At 48.5% G+C, this 19,736-nt stretch overlaps 1 protein-coding gene across 1 annotated transcript in view; it reads right to left on the reverse strand.

Annotated features, from left to right (window-relative positions):
* EPHB1 (EPH receptor B1) overlaps positions 1–17,148 on the reverse strand; it is a 115,054-nt gene extending 97,906 nt beyond the window's left edge. Inside the window, exons 1-2 of the mRNA XM_089909931.1 lie at positions 17,112–17,148; positions 13,571–13,906 (exon numbers count right to left, since the gene is read on the reverse strand). Of these exons, the coding sequence (XP_089766057.1) occupies positions 13,571–13,906; positions 17,112–17,148 (373 nt within the window). The remainder of the gene's footprint in view (positions 1–13,570; positions 13,907–17,111) is intronic.
* Between the last annotated feature and the right edge of the window lie 2,588 nt (positions 17,149–19,736).

Raw genomic sequence — 19,736 nt, forward strand, 5'->3', positions numbered from 1 at the left:
ATGGACATAGGCCTTTAAAGGAGAAGGATGTCGGGGGAGGGGAGGCGGGGTTGTGATTCTGCAGCCTGTACCTGGGAAGGAACGTGGAGTGGGTCTGAACACAGCAGTCCCAGGGCAGTAGGGACAGGAGTGCTTCTAGACTGCAGAGGCAGAAACTGGGGAGGCTGGGGCCATTCCCATCTCACTGAGATGTTTCAACTGAAAGGTTACCTTAACATGAGTGGTTTTCTAACTTTTCTTTTTAAGCTGTAAAAGCCTTTCTACCAAGAAAAGATTCCCTGAAGCATAAAGTGTGAAGCAGAACATTGCAGTGTTGCTCTGGGTGAATCAGAAGCAGGGGTCCCAGAGCCCTGAGGCTGGTCCATTTCCTATCTCCCCAGCCCAGACTCTGAAGGTTTCATGGAAAGATCCAAAACTTCTAGGCAGCCTCCAAAATTCCCCTTGAGACCTCAGATTAAATTATGTGAGTTCCTAAAAGGCATGGGTCTCGAGGTTGGATATGAGGAGTTAAGGGTTGTGGGTTATCTTTTTCCTTATATGAAATACATCCTTAGGAAAAAACTAAAATCTGTATTTAAATGTCAGGTAAAGACATCAGGCCCAATAGTACTGATGACAGAGAAGAATAATTTGCACACAGATGAATTGTGCAAATGATGAACTGTGCATAGAAGAATCTTGTCTCTTCTGACATCCATATTCTAGGAGAGAACTTTGTTGAGAAGGTACTGCTTAGATAACAGGTTCCGCCTCTGTTGACGAAAACTCATTTCATTACACAAATACGCTTGAATTTTACATCAGGAAGCCTGACTCAAAAAATATTTTTGGTGCAGTAACACTTCTGGTCAAAGTAGATTAAACAAATAAGTAATTAGTTTGGAGACTGGGCATGACTACAAAAGCAGAATTCATTATTTTTCTAATTGTTTTCCCCTAGTGTGGACATTGGCTTCTTTGCTTTTGCTCTGGGCTGTGCCTTGAGATGGCCCTGACAACCCTTTCCAATCTCCTTCTCTACCTTGAGTCCCCTGGGGACAGAGGACTGCTCTGGGTGGGCGGCATTAGTTCGATGCTGTTGTAGAATATTGGCTGAGTCTCGTCACGGGCTCAACCAAGTGTGAGTGGGAGAGAAAGTGAGGGCTTCCAGCCTGGGTGGCTGAGTCAACCCCACCCCCCCAGAGGGGCTCCTCCCTCACTGGTCCATCCACTAAGGGTTTTGTTCTAAAAGCCAAGGGAGCCTGTGACATTGGGCGTTGGGGGCTGGGGGCTGCTCTGGGTTTGTGGGTTTACAGCAGAGGCCCTCGTTTTTGATATTGCCTCTGATTGGGTGTGGGTTCTTTCTTGGGATCATCTACGTGACGCTGCTAGTTCTTAAAACATACTCCCAGATCAACATCACCTAAGAACTGATAAGAAATGCAGAACCTTGAGCCCCGTCTCCGATCTACTGAATCAGAAACCCTGGAGGTGGGGCCCAGCCATCTGAGTTTTAACAAGCCCTCCAGGGGATTCTGAGGCAAGTTGAAGTTTGAAAACTTTGTCTAGAAATCTAGAAATCAGAACATTACATTTTATTTTTTAATTTAATTTAATTTAATTAATTTTATTTCTTTTTTTATAAATTTTAATTTTATTTCTTTTTAATTTCGTTGCTGCATGCAGGCTTTCTCTAGGTGCGGCGATTGGGGGCTACTCTTCATAGCGGTGCATGGGCTTCTCACTGCGGTGACTTCTCTTGTTGCGGAGCACGGGCTCTAGGCGCGCGGGCTTCAGTAGTTGTGGCATGCAGGCTCAATCGTTGTGGCTCGTGGGCTTAGTGGCTCTGCGGCATGTGGGATCTTCCCGGACCAGGGCTCGAACCCGTGTCCCCTGCATTGGCAGGTGGATTCTTAACCACTGCGCCACCAGGGAAGTCCAGAATGTTACATTTTAAAAGGACATCTGATGTTATTCAGTTTTCTGTCATTTCTTACCGTCTATGGATTACAGTACTGAGGGTAAGAGAGAGAAACTTCTTCCCTATGTCCCCAGCAGGCTAGAGCAGAGCCCAAATTAACCTGGTTCCTGTCCCTGAGACAGACACTGGCTCTCTCTCCCTTCCCCCTACACTCAAGCACCCCGCATTTTCAGAGCCCCTGGAGGATGCCCAGCATGTGGAGGGGTGTGGTCAGGGTCACATCGTTCACGGGTGGGTGCTGCCCTCTGGGACCCTTGATCCCTTGGAGAGATCAGGGGTCCCAGCAGAGGTGGACGTGAGGAGAGCCCTGTGCCAGGAAGATGAGGCATCCTCAGCAGTGTGTTCCTAGGGCCCCTCTGCCCCCGGGTCACCCCTGCCTGGCACTTTTCCTCTGTTCCTTCTTCTTCCTGGGGAAACCAGAAGGTGCGCCAGTTAAAGGGAGCAAACCTGAATGCTGTGCCCTGTGGCAGCAGGAGGCTATGCAGGGGTGTGTGAGAAATGGGAATTCTTGTCAGGTGATTCCAGTCCTAGGCAGGCACCCCAGAGTGGCTTTGAGGGTGCCTGGGGCAGGCCCATCAGACTTCCTGGTGTGGGACCAGAGCAACGGCAGCTCTGGTTTATTGAGTGTTTGAGCACAGAAGGAAGTACTGGGAAAGCCACAGGAGTGAGCAGAGGACACCCTGTGTGTCCCATTACTCCTGGCTCTTGCCCACAGGGGTTCAGTAGGGCACCCACCACCACCTAAAGCCTGACATCACTGCCACTGCCACCAGGCAGGGGAGCCGCGCCTGCAGCCACTGTGACTGTCCCCCCTGGGCCCGGAGGTCAAAGTCTTCTGGCCTCAGGGATGAGAGCCCGCCTCCTGCAGGGCACTGCACAGCTGGAGCCCTCCCTGCACCCCCATCCCCACTACTTCCAGGGCCTCCTTCCTCCTCCACCACCCCACACACCGCTGCCCCAGGCCCTCCAAAACGGCTGCTCAGGAGCCCAAAACTCCCCCATGGCCTCCACCTGGCTCTTCTCAGAGCACTCCCTCCACGCCCTCTGCCCTGCAGCTCTCTCCAGCGTGGCAGTGTATGACTTCATGCCCGGCACATCTCAGGGTCAGGAGGTGGGCTGTGTTCTCCACTGTTGCTCACCACCTCCCCGTCTGTCCACATGCCGGCCGGGCTGTTGCTCCCTGAGCCTGGGACCACGGCGCACTACTTCCCACATCACTCCCTGACTCACTGAAGCCTTGGGCTTCCATCTCTATCTTCTTCTCAATCCCAGCCTCACCCTCCTGTGGGTGACTCTGATGCCCACCTGAACAGCACACGCTCACACAGCGCCACTACTCTTCCATGTCTGACCCTCCCCACCAGACAGTTGGACTTGGCCTCATCTGAAGGTGCTCCAGTTTCAAAGCCACATGTTCAAGTATTCTTGAATGAAAGCATCCTGCCTGGGGCAACCTCTGATAACTCTCCCCAGCCGCTGCAGCCTCATCTGGCTCTCTCCGCCTTTGTCTCTACATAGCCCTCTCCCAATTCATATCCCGCATCATCCAGCTTGGGTTCCATTTTGCAATAGTGTAATTGACGATACTCCCCTAAGCCTCAGGCGTGAGTTGCCTTTATCTTTCCATAGGATACAAGCAGCAAAACTCAACCCGCGAGAGACCCACCATCCTCTTCCTGTAGGGTCTGCTCTGAGCAGCCAGGCACTGCTGAGAAAGCCACAAAACAGGGCAAATGGGCAGCTTTGTAAATAAAAGATCACCAACTTCAAATAAGCCTTCAAAACACTTTCTGGAAATGCTGAATTTCTCTGGTCAATTCCATCTCCCATTCTCTGGAGTGGACTGCCTAACTTTTTTCCTTCTCCTTAACCCTTCAACCCCAGTGTCTCCTCTTTCACTCTCAGCAACCAAGCTTACCACCCACCTACAGAGAAAATAGATGCCTGAACGTCCAACTGCATCAATAATATCGCGACTCGGGTGCTCAAAGTCTCCTCAAATTGCGCATGCGCAAAACCGAACCCACGGTCCCTGTGCACTTCTGGGAGCCCGCGGCACATCTCCCACGTAACTGCAAACCATCCGCTTATTCTCCTGCTTTGGTTTCTTTGTTTTCCATGTCGGCTGCCTGCAAAAGCCCCCTGGGAAACCTGCTCCCTGAGCCAGACTTCCAGGGCCCTCCCTGGGGAGCTGTGGGCCTGTGGGGACACGGTTCCCCTGTGCTCCCTGAGGCAGCACCCACTCAGCCTCCCAAGCCCACCTCCCTGCTGAGCTGCGGCTCCTCCTCAGGAGCCTTGGGGCTGCCTATTTGGGCCTCAAACCTTGGCGACCCTCCTGCAAAGCCTCTTTCCTTGCCCTCATCCTTACTCCTTCTAGGGCATCAGATGAGACAACAGACACCAGGGGGCCCTGTTTCCAACCAGCCTTCCACATACACACCTCCTCACAAGCTTCCTTACACACATGCAAACCCGTTCCTGCGAACCAATGCCAGCCCACTGGGTTATGAGGTGCCACCAGACTGTGAGCATTATGTCAGGCCTAACAGGACTTCCTGGGACACATAAGACACCGCACTGAGGTGCAAGGGTTACTGGAGCAGTGAGACCTGGTGTTTCCCCTCAGGAGCCCTCAGTCTATCAGGAGACATATGGCCCATGCACACAAAAAACTCCTACACATTCAAGAACTCATGCGCCATCCTTATAACTAGTACCACTCAGAGAAGGACAAGAAACACATCAGGGGTTTCTATGGGGCAGAAGGGCTCACTAGGCATGCTTCTTCCCCTGAGGTCTTCTGGATACATAAAGCATTTGTTCTGTCCAGAAAAATAGAAAGAAAGAAAGAAAGAAAGAAAGAAAGAAAGAAAGAAAGAAAGAAAGAAAGGAAGGAAGGAAGGAAGGAAGGAAGGAAGGAAGGAAGGAAGAAAGGAAGGAAGGAAGAAAGGAAGGAAGGAAAGGAAGAAAAGAAAAGAAAAGAAAAGAAAACAAAAGAAAACAAAAGAAAACAAAAGAAAAAGAAAGGAAGCAAAAGAGAGACACACACACTTCAAATTCCCAGGGCTCATTTCTATAGCTGAGGTTGTGCTGCAGCTCAGCTCTCAGAAGGAAACTGATCCCAGGGCCTGGAGGGTTGGCAAAAAGTCCCTCTTGCACTGGAAAATATTTGTAGTCCGGCTTTGCCTTTATTTACCCAGAACATTTAATGTGCCTTTTTTCCCCATCTTTCACATCCGCTCAGAGAAGATGTTAATTTTCTGAAATTAAACACTTAGCTTGATTACTGTTTTGTTAATTGCTGCATTCAAAAACCCCTGGTGCTCCTGCCTGTTTAACATGGATGGTGCTGTGAAAATGATAGGCGCAGAGCTGGTGTGCAGGTGGATGGACAGCAGCGTCAGAATTGCCAACCCGACACCCCCACTGGTGCCTGCTGGAGCAGCTGGGACCCTGCCTATGTGGGAGGGGGCAGCCCAGCCTGGGCATAGCAGAGTGTCTCCCACAGGGCCGTGTTTTGGGAGGACAGTGCACCCGGGAAGTCCAGGTCTCACCAACATCTGGGAGAACGTGGGGTCTTAACTGCAATCACAGTGCCCGCACAGAGATGCTGGAGGAAGGAAAGATCACAGAGAAAGCTCAAGCCACACCACTTGCTGATGTCTGAGATGAGTTTAAGAAGGATCGAGGCATCCATTCATACATTTATTTGATAATTTATTAAATCATTCAATGAACATTTCTCAAATGCTGTTATTAGAGGAATAATAGCACCTAGCTAGACACTGGGGAACAGTAGCCACTCAGGTGGATAGAGGGCATGCTCTCCTGGAACTGACATTTGCCAGAGGAGCGAGGACAGACTCATCACCAGTCTCCTCCTCCCTCCTGCCCCCTGTGCCTTGGCCACAAGGCGAACATAAACTATCTCGTAATCAAACTAGAGGCTCCCTCTGTAATGAGGGTGATAACAATCTCATTTGGACTTTGAACAGGGGAAGGAACTTACTACATCTCACTGCCTGGCAGTCCCATTTTCACTGAACAAGCCGTGTATTTAGAGCGCCCAAGAGGTAGTAAAATGAGCAAATAGGTCCCTGGGGCCCATGGGGCCCTCTAGTCATCCTCAGAGCCACACAGCTGTTCTCCAGCTTTTAGCAGCATCTTAGGCATTGCTCAGGACCTGGAACAGGGAGCTTTCCTACGCCCAACCACCGCGTGGCCCAGCATGTGAAATCTGTCCGCAAGAAGTTCAAACTGGTCAGATAGTAAGTAATAAAATATCCCACCCTGTACTGTCACTGTATAGCAACAACCTCCTCAGATTGAAATGCTTTCTAGCAATGGCATGTGATCACATCCTAACTTTTGCAAAGTGAGAGCTGGCACCTCAGTGGGCTGTGGTACCCATAGACCGGCTGAGATCCCCCTTGGTGACTTTCTAGGCATCCGAGCCCAGTCTCAATGAGTGCTGGGGATCAGAATGGGAGCTCCCCAAGGCACAGACTCTTGTCTGTGCTGTTTGCTCCTGTGTTCCTCAGGCCTGGAGCCGTGAATGACACACAGAAGACCTCAATAAATATTTGTTGAGTAAGTGAATGGGAGCCCCTAGAAGCAGAAGCCAAGGAGTCAGCATGTGGAAGGCAGTCACAAAGATTGTGGTGAATGAATGAATGCATTTCCAAAGTTAATGCGCTTAAACAAACCCCCCTTTGAATCTCACTGTTTTCCTCTGAGTACATCAGGGCTTCTGGTAACATCCTAAGGTCATCCCCTTAAGTTTTCCTTCTAAGAGCCAAAGGAGAGGAAGATACCTGGTCCCCTGGCTAACCTGGAGGGAGCACCTGCCCACCCGTGGACCACCAGGATATATTCTGATCACTACACACCAACCAAACATTTATATACCAAAGCTCATGTGTAGGGATTAAAGGAGCCTGGCAAATATTTATCAAGGTTCTATGCCTAGTGCTGTGGGTCCCTCCCTCATGACAGTGGGGTAGGTTGGAAAGTCTGATTCTCTGCAGAGCTCACCACCTAGTGGAGAACCCAAGGCTGCTGGGAGTGGAAGGCCATGACTTTGGTCAGGGGCAATGCTATGTGGTGGCCTGCTCCACTCAAGAGACAACAACCCCTGTTTGCAGATGGCAGGACCTTTCTGAGGCCACTTGGAAGTTCCTCCTCAATGCCAGGACTTAAGAAACAATAAAAACAGCCTTTTGGAGATTAACAATGAGAAGAAAGCAATAAAATGAACTATGAAATTGAATTAAGAGCAGTGAAATTGTCATTGACTTAAGTTTTTTTTTAACTTTTCCTTATTAACTTCAATGAAAGTTTTCCTTAAAGTCATTCCCATCTTTTTGATGTTCTGACTCAATCTTTTTCTCTGCTCTGGAACAAATTTCACCTGCTAATTTCCAGTGAAACCAGCCCTTAAAAATGGGCTAGATTCAGCATATGGATCTTAACACTCTAAATTTTTACAGGCAGCAGTGTAATATTGTTTTAATATTTAATTTTGAGATTTACATAATATCTTCCCTCCAAAGAGCTCAATATATTGCAATATCATAAAATTCCTTTTCATATTCAAAGATTATTCTTTATGCATGCAAATACTATACTTAACCAAGGAATAATGCAAATTAGGTGATGTGTTCAGAGGAATTGGTGGGCTGGGTAATTCATGTGTGGGAAAAGTAGCATCTCTGAGTGAGTTTAATTGTCTAGGAACTTTGAAAATGCCTTAAAAATGGACAAACTATAGGGGCTTGTGATGACTGACAGAGTAGTGTAGTATTTTTTAAGTAAAATTAAGTAACGGCTTGTGTCTGTGTTGTGGGCACGGTGTACATGTTAGTATTTCACATGCAGTCGGCACCACAGGCCATACATGAACTGTGCGCAATATAAATGTCAAATATAAATGCTGCTGATGCATCATACAGGGAAGGGAAAAGTGCTGCATCTCCAAACACATGATGAGGAAAGACAGTCAGGCTCCTCTGAGCGGCAGGTTGAGCCTATGTCGGGTATACAGGTTCTGTTCCTTCCCTGCCGTCTTCACTAACCCCCTGGAACACAGATTTCACTGCTCCCCTGGTGCCTACTCCTTCCTTGAAGAGTGGCCAAACCAATATCTGTCATTTATCTGATCTAGATGACATCAGTCCCAAACAAAGGGACGAGGGGCCTTGGAAGGAAACAGCCTGGGGGCGGGGGGAAGCCCAGCAAATTGCTGTCTGGCTCAGGACATATTCTCAGAAATTATGCTCATCTCCCAGTCCATCACACGGTTTGCAAAGTGATTTTCTCTCCTCTGTCTCATTTGCTTGTCACACAGCACTAGGAAGCAGGTGCCAGTCCTCCCATCTTACTGTGGAGAAAGGAGGGATCACGGCAATTCAATGAACTTGCATGAGTCATGTGAGGAGCAGAGAGAGGGGCCAACCCCACGTCTCCCCTCCCCACTGCACGGCTGCCACCATGAGCCCAGGAGTCAGGGAAGGTGACTGCCCCGAGGGGGGATGAGATGGCACCACACAGCACACTCACCATTCAATCCTGGGTAAGTCAGATTAGCCCTCTGAATCAGAGGCTGCAAGCCACAGCCAAAAGGCCAAATCCAGAATTGGATTTGTTTGCCTCTCAAGTGTTTTAAAATTTTCTAATTAGTTGTCAACATTTTTAATCTGGATTTTCAGCTTATAACATCTGGCAGCGCTGGGTATGACGCTACTTGCTGGAGCTGAGTAGGGGCTGCCCCTGTTCTTCTCTTCAACTCCCTATATAGTCCCCACCACTCCCTCTTGTGTGACTCCTGGCTCCATGTCGCTCCTGCCATTACCTGCCTGGACTCATGGGTCTTTGAGTGTGTTCTCTCTGGCTCAGATGCTCCCAAATTTACTGACTTTATTTTACCACACCACAAGTTGATTTTATAGATGTGCTGGTCTCATTTGTCTTATGTATTTTTTCCAAGATTTCCTCTGCGGTTGTCTTCCCCAACTCTGACACTCAGAGTCTAGTTGGCAGAAAAGAGAAGTAAAGTTTGTCATTCACTTTCTCTCTGACAGCCAGATGATCCGGCCATCAGTCTGAACCTGGGACCAGGTGCCGGAGAGTGACTGCAGAAGTTACTGGTGATAACAACCTCTCTGCAGATCACTTGGCCACTAGAACAGAGAGAGTTCCACCTGATCTGGCCTATTTTAAACTCAAGGCAGCTGTATTAAGCTCAAGGCTGCATCCCTAAAGACCTCACGTAAATCTGAGCTTGCATAATTCATGACCAACCCTGACCAAAGGTGATGGACATTTTTTTGACACCTAAAGTGGCCCAGCTACGTGGCAATAGCTTAGAGGGAGCTTACAACCTACACAGCTCACCATAATGCAACTTTTGATCAGTCTGAGGATAAAATGGCCACAAACCTGAGTATGAAACCCAGAAACATCATTTGCTGGCTGTGAGATGCTGAGCAAATTCCAAAAGCATTCTGACCTCGGTTTCTTCATATGACCCACATCATTTTTTTAAAGAACTTGGTAGGGGCTTGGCACACTGGAGGTGCTCAAAAATGGTAGTCCTCTGCCTCAGCCTATGGGCCGCATGAGAATCCCATCCTGATACTCTCCGAGTGATACAAGATCCTTGAGTAGTCTGACTATATACTTGACTGGGGTCATCACAGAAGGAAATGAAGGCTTGTTGGATCTCAGGATGCAATAGACCCTGTGGTGTCCCCCAGTCATGCTGGTTCCGAGGGAAGAACTATACCTAATATGTATCCAATGGACCAAAAGATGACTACAAAATCTCCTTAGATCAAAACCCTAGGGTCAAGAGAAGCCTACTGGCTTTGTGACCACCTAGAGGGCTGGGATAGGGAGGGTGGGAGGGAAATGCAAGAGGGAGGGGATATGGGGATATATGTATACGTATAGCTGATTCACTTTGTTATAAAGCAGAAACTAACACACCATTGTAAAGCAATCGTACTCCAATAAAGATGTTAAAAAAAAAAAAGAAAGAGAAGCCTACTGGTGACTTTCTCTGATAGACTGATACAAACCACGACTCTTTTTGTCGGGTAGCTAAATCAGCTAAGATGAGCTGCCTGCCTCCACTGGGCAGGGCTCATGAGAGCAACACGATGCAGCACCAACGTGGCACATCTGGGCAGCCCCAAGGAAGAAGAGCATGACAATCCTGCCTCTACTGGACAGTAAGAATGGCACACCCAGCCACAGATGCTGTCCATAGCTCCTAAACAGAGGAGGAACCAGCCCAGAGCAGTGAGCAGCCTCCCAAAATAGATTCTCACTTTCAGATCAAGCCCAAAACCCTTGGCAGACAACTTGTCCAAACCTTTCTCTCATGTGACCCTGATATCCATTGTCAGGATCCAATTCACCTTGGAACAACTTGTACCCCTCAACAAACACACGCCTATCTCCCATTTCCATCCAGAGGCAGGGGGAAGCCTTTCATGGCTCAGCGTCACAGAGAAGATTGTGGAAGGGTAATCAGCCTGCACACTGAGATACCATCCACTCAGCCGGATGGCACTGGCTGTCCCTGAAGAACCCCTCTGTGCTTGGAGGCTATGATATGGGGAGCCCAGAGGGACTGCCCACCTTTTAGGGCAGGAAACAGAAGAGAGGAACAGAATGGATGGCCTGCCGACCCTCCTTCTAATCCCAGATTTCCCAAGCCCTTCAAGTCTCTGCTTCCTTATAGGAAAAATGGGAACAATGATGCACAAGTCACAGGGTAATTATGAAGATCAAATGAGTTTGTATATTCCAAAATTGTTTGTCAACTCAAAAGAGACACAAACTATGAATAATAACTATGACTCAATCAGGACCCACTCAATACTCCCCCCACCATTTCAGTTTGGGCTGTTCCAGGCAGGGAATAGATACGCAGTAAACGCTTAGCAGTTGATTTAATGATTGATTCCAGGACAGCTCTTGGTCAACTTCTTTACCTGCCGTCTACCTACTCATGACCCAAACAGTAGGACAAATGTGGCCACAGGTACTGACAAGGGTCGCACCATACCTGGAGGTCCGAGGGGGAAGGCTGACCTGGATCTTGCCCAGAGTGGAAGAGCCCAGGGCTGCTCTGGAAAGGGGACAGGCATATCATGACTTCTTGGTGATACAGGGGTTCATCCACCTTGTCTCTTAATGGATCTGAGTGAGTCACTAGGGATTTTATGATGCCTGTTATTTAGTCTCTCTTTCATCCCTTATAAAATCTGGGGCTTCCATTCATGTTTCTAAACTCTTCTTGCAGAGGTACAGGCTCGAGTGTTTATTTTGAAACTTCTCATCTTTTTAAACAAATATCTGTTTGTGGAAAGTAACTTGCATTCACATGTGGACTCACCAAACAGCACCGTGCTCCTCAGAGCCCCACAGCCCACAGATGAGAAACCGCTGGTTAACTTGACCTTTATTTTATAATAACCATATGCCACCAAGAAGCACTTGCAACCTTACCTTGTTGATTGTAAACTTTTCTGACACCCAAATTCCAGAATTCCCAAAGAGAAATCATAGATTGGACAGTGACAATGGGGCTGGGACTACAAAATCAGGGAAGGTTAAGAATAAAGGGCCCATGAGAGGGCGAACAAAGGGCATGAGAAATGCTCCTGGAGGGGCCAACGGGTAAGGACAGAAATAAATATTTTGAATATTGGTAACGCAGGGTCCCTTGTAGAAGCCCTGGTCCCTCAGCTCCACGGCAGCCTGAGAAGGTGCAGATGGCAAGACAAGCAGATGGGCAGGTTCGGGAATAGCAGGGGAAGGGAAGGGAGGGGCAGAAATCAAAGCAAACCAATATAAGTGGCAGGTTTGTTCACACATGCTTAGAGAGAGGGAAAAGACAGCCAAGCCCAGCGTAACATGACAGACTGGAAGGATTATTATTCCCAGAAGCTGGGACACTAAAATATTTCAGCCAGTTTTCTGCCTTAAACTCTCCAAGGGAAATACTGCTAACAAAGGCTGCTCATGTTATGTGCTCATCATGATGCAGAAATTACCGTTCTCTTCTCTTTGAGTAAGATGGGCTGTCACAACCTTTGTCTCCATGGCACTGGGGCTGTGGTCACCAGCTGGAGGCTTCCACACTTCCACTCTTATTTTCTCACTACACACGTATGCATGTAAACACGTGACCATACGCATACATACAAACACGCACACACGAACACACACACGCTCACAGCAACAACGCAGCCATCTGGATAGCCATGCTCTCCGACGACACCTTTTTTTCTTCGCAGTTCTGACAGCTTAAACCCAGGAATCATGTGCCAGCAAAGATGCCTGGTGTTAAAAGAGGTAGAATGAGTCTCGGGATGGGGAGAGGAGGAGTAGGAAAGGATGGAGAAGAATAGAAGAGGTCAAGAATTGGGGGCTATGTGGAGGGAGAGGGAGCAAAAAGAAATGTCGGGTCCTGCTATTCCGCTAACAAGCTGTCCTTTTAGAATTTGTTGATTGAGAAAAATCCATAATTCCAAGGAAGATCATGGTCCACTGCCCACGACCCCCATCGTTGCCTGTAGACGTGATCTTCATGTCCCCTCTGCAGCCTTGCACCTTCCCTTCAAGGGGGAGAGTGCTCATTTCTCTCTAGCTCCTTTGGTATTTACTGCATGTTTACAGCACACAATACTTAGCTCTGTACTTTGTGTCTATGTCCTAAAAATCCTTCAGTGATTGAGTTTCACGGGAGGAACGATGGTGTCCGAGTATCATTGTATCCCTCACAGTGTCTAATCCATAGCTTGGCACACAGTAAATGCTGAATAACTGTCTCAATAATTGAGTGAATAAATAAATAAATGAGTGAGTGCATGAATGGACTGATTAAATGGATGTAAAAAGAAATGGATTGTTGCAAGGGGTGTGAAAAGTAATAAAAGGAGAAGGTCAGAAGAGCAAAAGATACAGAAATAAAGAGAAGAGAAGAAAATGTGTTCTGAGCTATGCATGCCACAGGGATGTATCAGCCATCAGGAGTGATCTACTGCCAACTATCTGAAGTCTCTATAACAGTTTAGCATTCAGCTGACCAAGTTGTAAAGGAGAACGTACTGCTGAATTACATGGGTTTAATTGAAAAATAATCTGTGAAGGCAGCCCTGACTATCACATGATTTCTGGGAAGTTTCTTTCGCTGGGCTCGCTAATAAAACCGCACTGGTGTTTTCAAGATCGTGCAGTGTTTCTGCCCATCCACCCACCTGCCCATCCATCCATCTGTCCATCCACCCTTCCAAGGACCTTCGTTGAGCCCCAGCTGGTTGCAGAGCACTGGGTCGTACTCTGGCTTGGATGTACATCTTTGCTTTTGAACTGGGCACAAGAAAACCCCTCAGAATCCAGTTCATTCTCAGAGGTGAAACACTATAGCCTTTTCCTCCATGGCCACAAATGCCCATCGCCTAATACTTTCACTCCTGGGAGGAGGCCTGAGGGCAGACTAACGGGATATGTGTGGCCGAAGCTTTGTTCCTGCACAGAAGTGGCAAAGAGCCAGCCCCGCAGACAGACAGAGAGGAGCACAGATGCCTGCAGACTTACCAGCTTGGTTTGTGGTGATGTTGACGGAGACGTGCTGTGGGGGGAAGGGACTTTTGCTGGAGACCCCATTGACGGCCTGGATGTCAAAGGTGTAGGGGGTGTGGGCCCACAGGCTGCTGATGGAGACACGGCACTCAGTCAGGCCCAGCTGCCTGGGCACGAACTCTACGTTGTCATCGCAGCGGGAGCAGCTCCGGCGGTCTGCCCGGCACTTCTTACAGATGATGTTGTAGGTGACATCATCCCGCCCACCCGTCTCCCGAGGAGGGTGCCACTCCAAAATGATGGATGTCTCATTGACGATGGATATGACATTGCGGGGACCTGATGGCACACCTATAGGGAGACAACAAAAGGACATTGAGGTTGGATAGAAGTTTCCCCAGCATGTCTCCATTTGTCTTTGGTGTGTTCCTACTTTCATCACATACACACATCCCTTCTCCTCCCTCAACCCCAAATCTCCATGCCTCAATCCATTCTGAGAAAAAATGACAGAGATGACAACCTGTCTCCCACTTCTCATTTAGTCATCCCCACTGGGGTTTTCCTTCGTTGAATCATGTGTGCCAAGGGAGAGGAGGATGGAGGACTTGGGTACAAGCCCTTCTGTTTGAAGGACCAAGCTGCATCCTCCAGGCAACTTTAGTATCAATAACATGTATGTATATTGGACTCCTATTGGATTCCTTGTCTTTTCTTCATTGGTGTAGAACTCAAGGGTTGAGGGATAGGAGTGACCCCTCATGAGACCCAACATATCCAGGCATCCTGCATAAAATCTCATACAATCTGGGATCTATGTGGTGTGTGCATGGCATTGGGAGTGTTTTTCTGTAGGATGGGCTGCCAGAAGACCTGGAGAGATGAATATTCACATTGCACAAGTTTTGGTGCATGAAGTCAGGAAATTCACGCAGCCACCATTTTTGACCCCATGACACTAGAAGAACACAAGGGTTTGTCCCAGACACTCTGCTAGCTACTTTGCATGCATTTAACACGCCCCCCCACCCCAAGAACGCTATTGGGAAGGTACAATAATTAATTCAATTTTATTGAAAGGGAAACTAACGCTGAGAATGGGGACTGGCTAGAGATCATTTGGTCTATGAGAACTAAAATTGGCATGGACACCACATCTGCCTGATTCCAAAGCTCACGTTCTTAGCTATAGCCCTGTGCTGCCTGTTAGTGAAACTATCTTTTCCTACTAAGGGAAGAGCTGGCCTAACTCTGATATGACACTCCAAGATTTGGCAGTCAAATCTATAAACGGACAACAGGACATTTGAACAGACTGCCTCTCCTACAAATCAGCCTGGCTCACAGGGACTCAAGGAGGGCAGCCTCTTCCCTCTGGAAAGTTCTGCCCATGGCTGCTGGTCACACTCTGGCAAAGGCTGAAATGCCTTGTTGCAAAACTCTAGAAAGCCTGGTCCCTAGTAGGAGGGCAAAAATGCTGCCGAATTAATGGCCGGCCGCAGCCCTGAGCATTTGGAGATTAAGTTGGAGAATCTCCTGCCCAAGAACAGAGCAGATCACAGCCTCTGGCTCCCAGGCTGAGCTCTGCTTATCTTCAGCATCCACCTGATGGAAATGGACCCCTTCTGGAAGCACCCCCGCCCCCCTGAATGGTGGGCCGGTTGGAGCCACTGCTCTGGATAGCAATGCTTTCAGAATTCACGCACGTGACTGTCGCCAGCTGAACGAAGGCGTGTAGGGCAATTCATGCTGGAGACAGGAATCAAATGCCAACATACAGAATGAGGGAATAACAACAAGGTCGGGGGGCACAAGGGAAGGATTCTGTGTTGAATCAGTCAACAGCGAGCAGCTAGAGCAGAAAGCAAATATTAAATCGGATTGTATTAAAACATGAAAGAAAATCAGTACTGTATTATATAAAGCCCATTAGGCCTGAGCTAAAGCACAACTTTCATGCATGCTTGTGACAGGGCAGGATTCATGAAGCATTTTTACTAAAGTTTTGCAAATAGTGTCCAAGAATTCCCCACCCATATGCCCAGGGATGAACATCCACCTCTTTGGGAATCAGCACACAACTAGTACTGGGCGGGCAGTTGGGACCACGCTAGGTGGGCTTCTACAGGTCGTGGCCAGCCTCATCTCACACTGCACTAGTCACTAAATGGCCATATCGGCCGGTGCCTGTCTTAGACATGTCTGTTTGCTTGCACTGATGACACTCAGACCCCAAGCTCCCAGTGGTCAGTGCCATCCCTGCCTGTCTCATTGTTACAGCAGACAGCCTAGCTTCAGCCACAGGCCACTGTTTCTCATGATCATAATAATTACGTTCACCAAGCGCGTGCTCTATGCCAGGCATGGGGTAAATCCTTTAACCATGTTATCTTGCTGCATCCTTATGATATCTTGAGGCTATCACTCAGAAAGCAGCCTTGGGCGGAGGAGCAGAGACAGGCACCGACAGGGAGAGTGACCACCCACCCCTGCCACCCTTTGGAGACCTCCCCACTTCAGTTACCTCCTCTCTCCTTTGAACTTCAACTTCACCCTCTCCCCTAACTCCACCTTATCCCCTTAAATGTGAATAAGTCATTGCCATTTTTTTTTTTTTTTTTTTTTTTTTTTTGTGGTACGCGGGCCTCTCACTGTTGTGGCCTCTCCCGTTGCGGAGCACAGGCTCCGGACGCACAGGCCCAGCGGCCATGGCTCACGAGCCCAGCCACTCCGCGGCATGTGGGATCTTCCCAGACCGGGGCACGAACCCACGTCCCCTGCATAGGCAGGCGGACTCTCAACCACTGCACCACCAGGGAAGCCCAGTCATTGCCATTTTAAAACCAAAATATGGTCACCTGGCATTTCTTTCTCTATATTACATGTCCTCTATCTACTCTCCAGCCAAGCTTTCCCAAAGTGGAGTCACCCTTTTGGGCCTCCCTCTCTCCCTGCTCAGCCAGCTGCAGCCTGGTTGCTCTCCCACTCCACCACCATGCCTGCCTTTTTTGGCAGGGGGGCTCCTACTTGAAAAATCCAGGGAACATAATTCAGTCCTTACCTTCCTGACAGCTCCCTGTGTGGTCACCACGTGTGGGAGCCCAACACACAGTCTGTCAGCTTATCTCCTTTCCTCTGATCTTTCCCTTCCTCTATATCTCCACTGCCTCACAATGATGAGCCTCGTCAATTTTCCTGCCCTATTGCAAAGACTCCTAACAATTCTCTAACATCACTTTCCATGTCCCCTATCCATTGTCTCCTGCCAGGGCGTAAGTTCCAAACGTATATGGGATCATACTGTTTTCTACTCAAACCCCAATTATTCAAAAGTTCACCCTCCTTTCCAAGTCCTTCAGGTCCCCATGTGGTCTTGCTGCTTTTGATCTCATCTCTGGCCCCTTGGACCTTAACCCTCATATTGTAACGAACAGGAAGATTCCTGTGATGTCCTGTGCACACTAAGCTCTCTTTACTTCCGCCAAGCCTTTGCACTGTGCTTTCTCCTCTGTCTGGAATTCTTTTCCTTCTATCTACTTGAAGAACTCCTGCTCACCCTCCAGATCCAGCACATTCCACCAGGAGTCATGCATCTCTGCGCTGGGCTTCCATGAGCCCATTTCTGGATGCCTAACTCAGAATCCACCATTGCACTGTGATGGGCTCTTCTTATATGTCCTCACCATGCTGTGGCCTCCTGGTGAACAGGGGCTGGTGGCTGGTTAGTCTCCATGATTCTTACGCTCAGCATTTTTCCTGGGAGAGGCCCCATTCCACCAGTTTTCAACCTCTACTCAGTGTGCAAGGCTTCAGGTCACGTGTGTGCACCCCTCTCCAGCATGAGACATGATGCCCTGTGGTGGGGCTGAGAGAGGATGCAGCAGCAGCAGCAGGGAGGACCCCGCTTGTGCCCCTGAATGGTAGAGGCTTTGGTGAGAAAAAGTGGCAGGTAAGGAGCTGCCCCGTCCCTGATCCATTGGTGTCCATGGCAGCTGGGGGAGAACAACCCTGGTCAATACTTTCTCCATGTCTGTTCATTTGCTTCCCACGCAAGAAGAAAAGCAGTGGGTTTCCAAGAAGAATTTTTCAAGTTTATTTAAAAACAGGCTTCATATGAAGTAACCACCCCTCATTCATGGCTGCACTCCAGAGCAAATGCATCTATGGGGCATGAACAGGGCTCTGTGGGAGCCGTGGTTGCTGAGTCCAAGGCTGCATAAATCTGAATTTTTTCCTTCCAAGGAGCAGGAACAGACATTAAGAGCCTTCCCTGGAGAGCAGACTCAGAGAGCTCGGAGAACGTGCACGGTGCCTGGGCCCCCAGCACATACTTGTGGAAGTGACCCAAGTCTGGGCCACAAACGATGGCTAGAACCCAATTCATTATTCATTTGTTCACTCTCTCACTCTTTTAATAAATACTCTTGCACTGTTCTGGGCACTTGGGAAATAGGAAAAAGCAAGCCAGACAAGCTCCTACTCCCATGGAGCTTACATGGAGAGAAAAATCTGACAGGAAAAAAGGAAACACAGAGATAAAGGAGATGGTTCCAGATAAGAATAAGTGTCAGGAAATAAAGCCATCCCCAGGCTCAGATTGCCTCCCCACAATGCTTGCTCCTGTCCCTTTTCCCACGAGGCTTCTTCCAGGCCAGGCAAGCCAGGCCCAGTGTCTGGGCAGCTAAAACAATGATTGTCCTCAAGTTTGTGCTCCATTGTCCTGATGACAAGGATGCATTCCTGCAAGTAGGCAGCCTAGTCTCTCCTATGCCTGAACAAAGAGTCTAACCAGAGAGCAGATTTGGCCTCCAAATAAATCTCCCTAGAGGAAGTGCTAGGGCCATTTCCTACCCATCTAGGCTGCATCCCTGGGTTTGGGGCCCTCCCCCTGAAGAGAGTATTTGGCCAGCACTGGGGTCCCCAGCAACATCCTCAGGAAGGAGGCCAATTGAGACCAGCAAACCAAAACTTTAAAGGGGGAGTGGAGAGGGAGGCCAGAGGGAGAAGAAAATCTGCTTTCTCCGTCCTCAGAAGCCCTTGGGAAGTACACTGGCAGGGCTCAGAGCCAGGATCTCCTTGTCTAAACTCCCTGCTCTCTCGTCCGTGTCCTCGTTTTTCTTAATTACATACAGACAGGCTTTTTGAAGCCTCTCTGATCTGTTGCCACGGTTACTACTCATGAAAGCTTCCTGATGAAAGGGCTAGGAAAACTCAGTCCTTTTAAAGGATGGGAAAACTGCTGAGCTGTGATCCTCTGTCTGGGTGGAAGGAACAGGGTGGATTCTGGGTTGTAGGGATGGGTCTCCAGGGTCTTCCAGGATGTGCCTGAGAGGTTGGCTCAGACTGCATGGAGCATGGATGGCGTTGGGACTTCAAAGAGTTAAGCAGAAATGATCCTTCTAGAGCCATAGGGCTAGCCCAAGTGTTGTCACATTGAGATAGAATCTCCTGCTTCTTCATGTGCTTTGGGCCAGATGATTTTTTTTTAAAGAATCGAGAGACAGGGTGGGTGGGAGAGAGTAGTTGAGTTTATTTGTAGGCATAAAGCTGGAAATAAGAGCACTCTTGAGTAATCAAAGGGAAAATCTGCTGAAGACAGGGAAGCCCCGGAAGCCAATTTCTTTATTAGGAATCTTAATAAAGCCAACATCCTGGTTTGAGAATTTAGATGTGAATTTCTGGCTGGTCCGAGGTATAGAGCAGGCAGTGTCCAGCTAACTGTGCATTGCTGCTGCCAGGGTCTGTGTCCTCCCCATGGGGAGCAGGTGAGGGTGACAATCACAGCGAGGCAATGCTCTCCTGGGAGGCTCCTTGTGCAGGCTGGAATTGAACTGCTCTGCATAAGGCCATAGATGAGGCCATCCCTTTTGTGTGCATGACCCATTGAAGAATCTGATGAGAGCAACAAAGATTTTCCTGAGAAAAATGAACATGTACTTGAACATATACTTGTTTCCCCAGACTCTGAGAGGTCTCTGAAACCAACCAACAAACCTCCTAAATGTTCACAGCAACAAAGTTAAAAAAATATTCTCTTGCTGGCAAAACTTAGGGATGTGAACTTCTAAGCCTTAATTTTCTCATCTGAAAAATGGTAGTTTTGAGGATTTAATGAGTTAGTAAGTCCAAGGAGTTTAGCTATATGGTTGGTACCCAGAAAAACTCAGTTAATGTCAGCTGC

The sequence above is a fragment of the Delphinapterus leucas genome, chromosome 4 (genome assembly GCF_059928025.1).
Source record: "Delphinapterus leucas isolate spDelLeu-1000000601 "Yukka" chromosome 4, BTC_Dleu_Yukka2, whole genome shotgun sequence".
In the NCBI taxonomy this organism is placed as follows: Eukaryota; Metazoa; Chordata; class Mammalia; order Artiodactyla; family Monodontidae; genus Delphinapterus; species Delphinapterus leucas.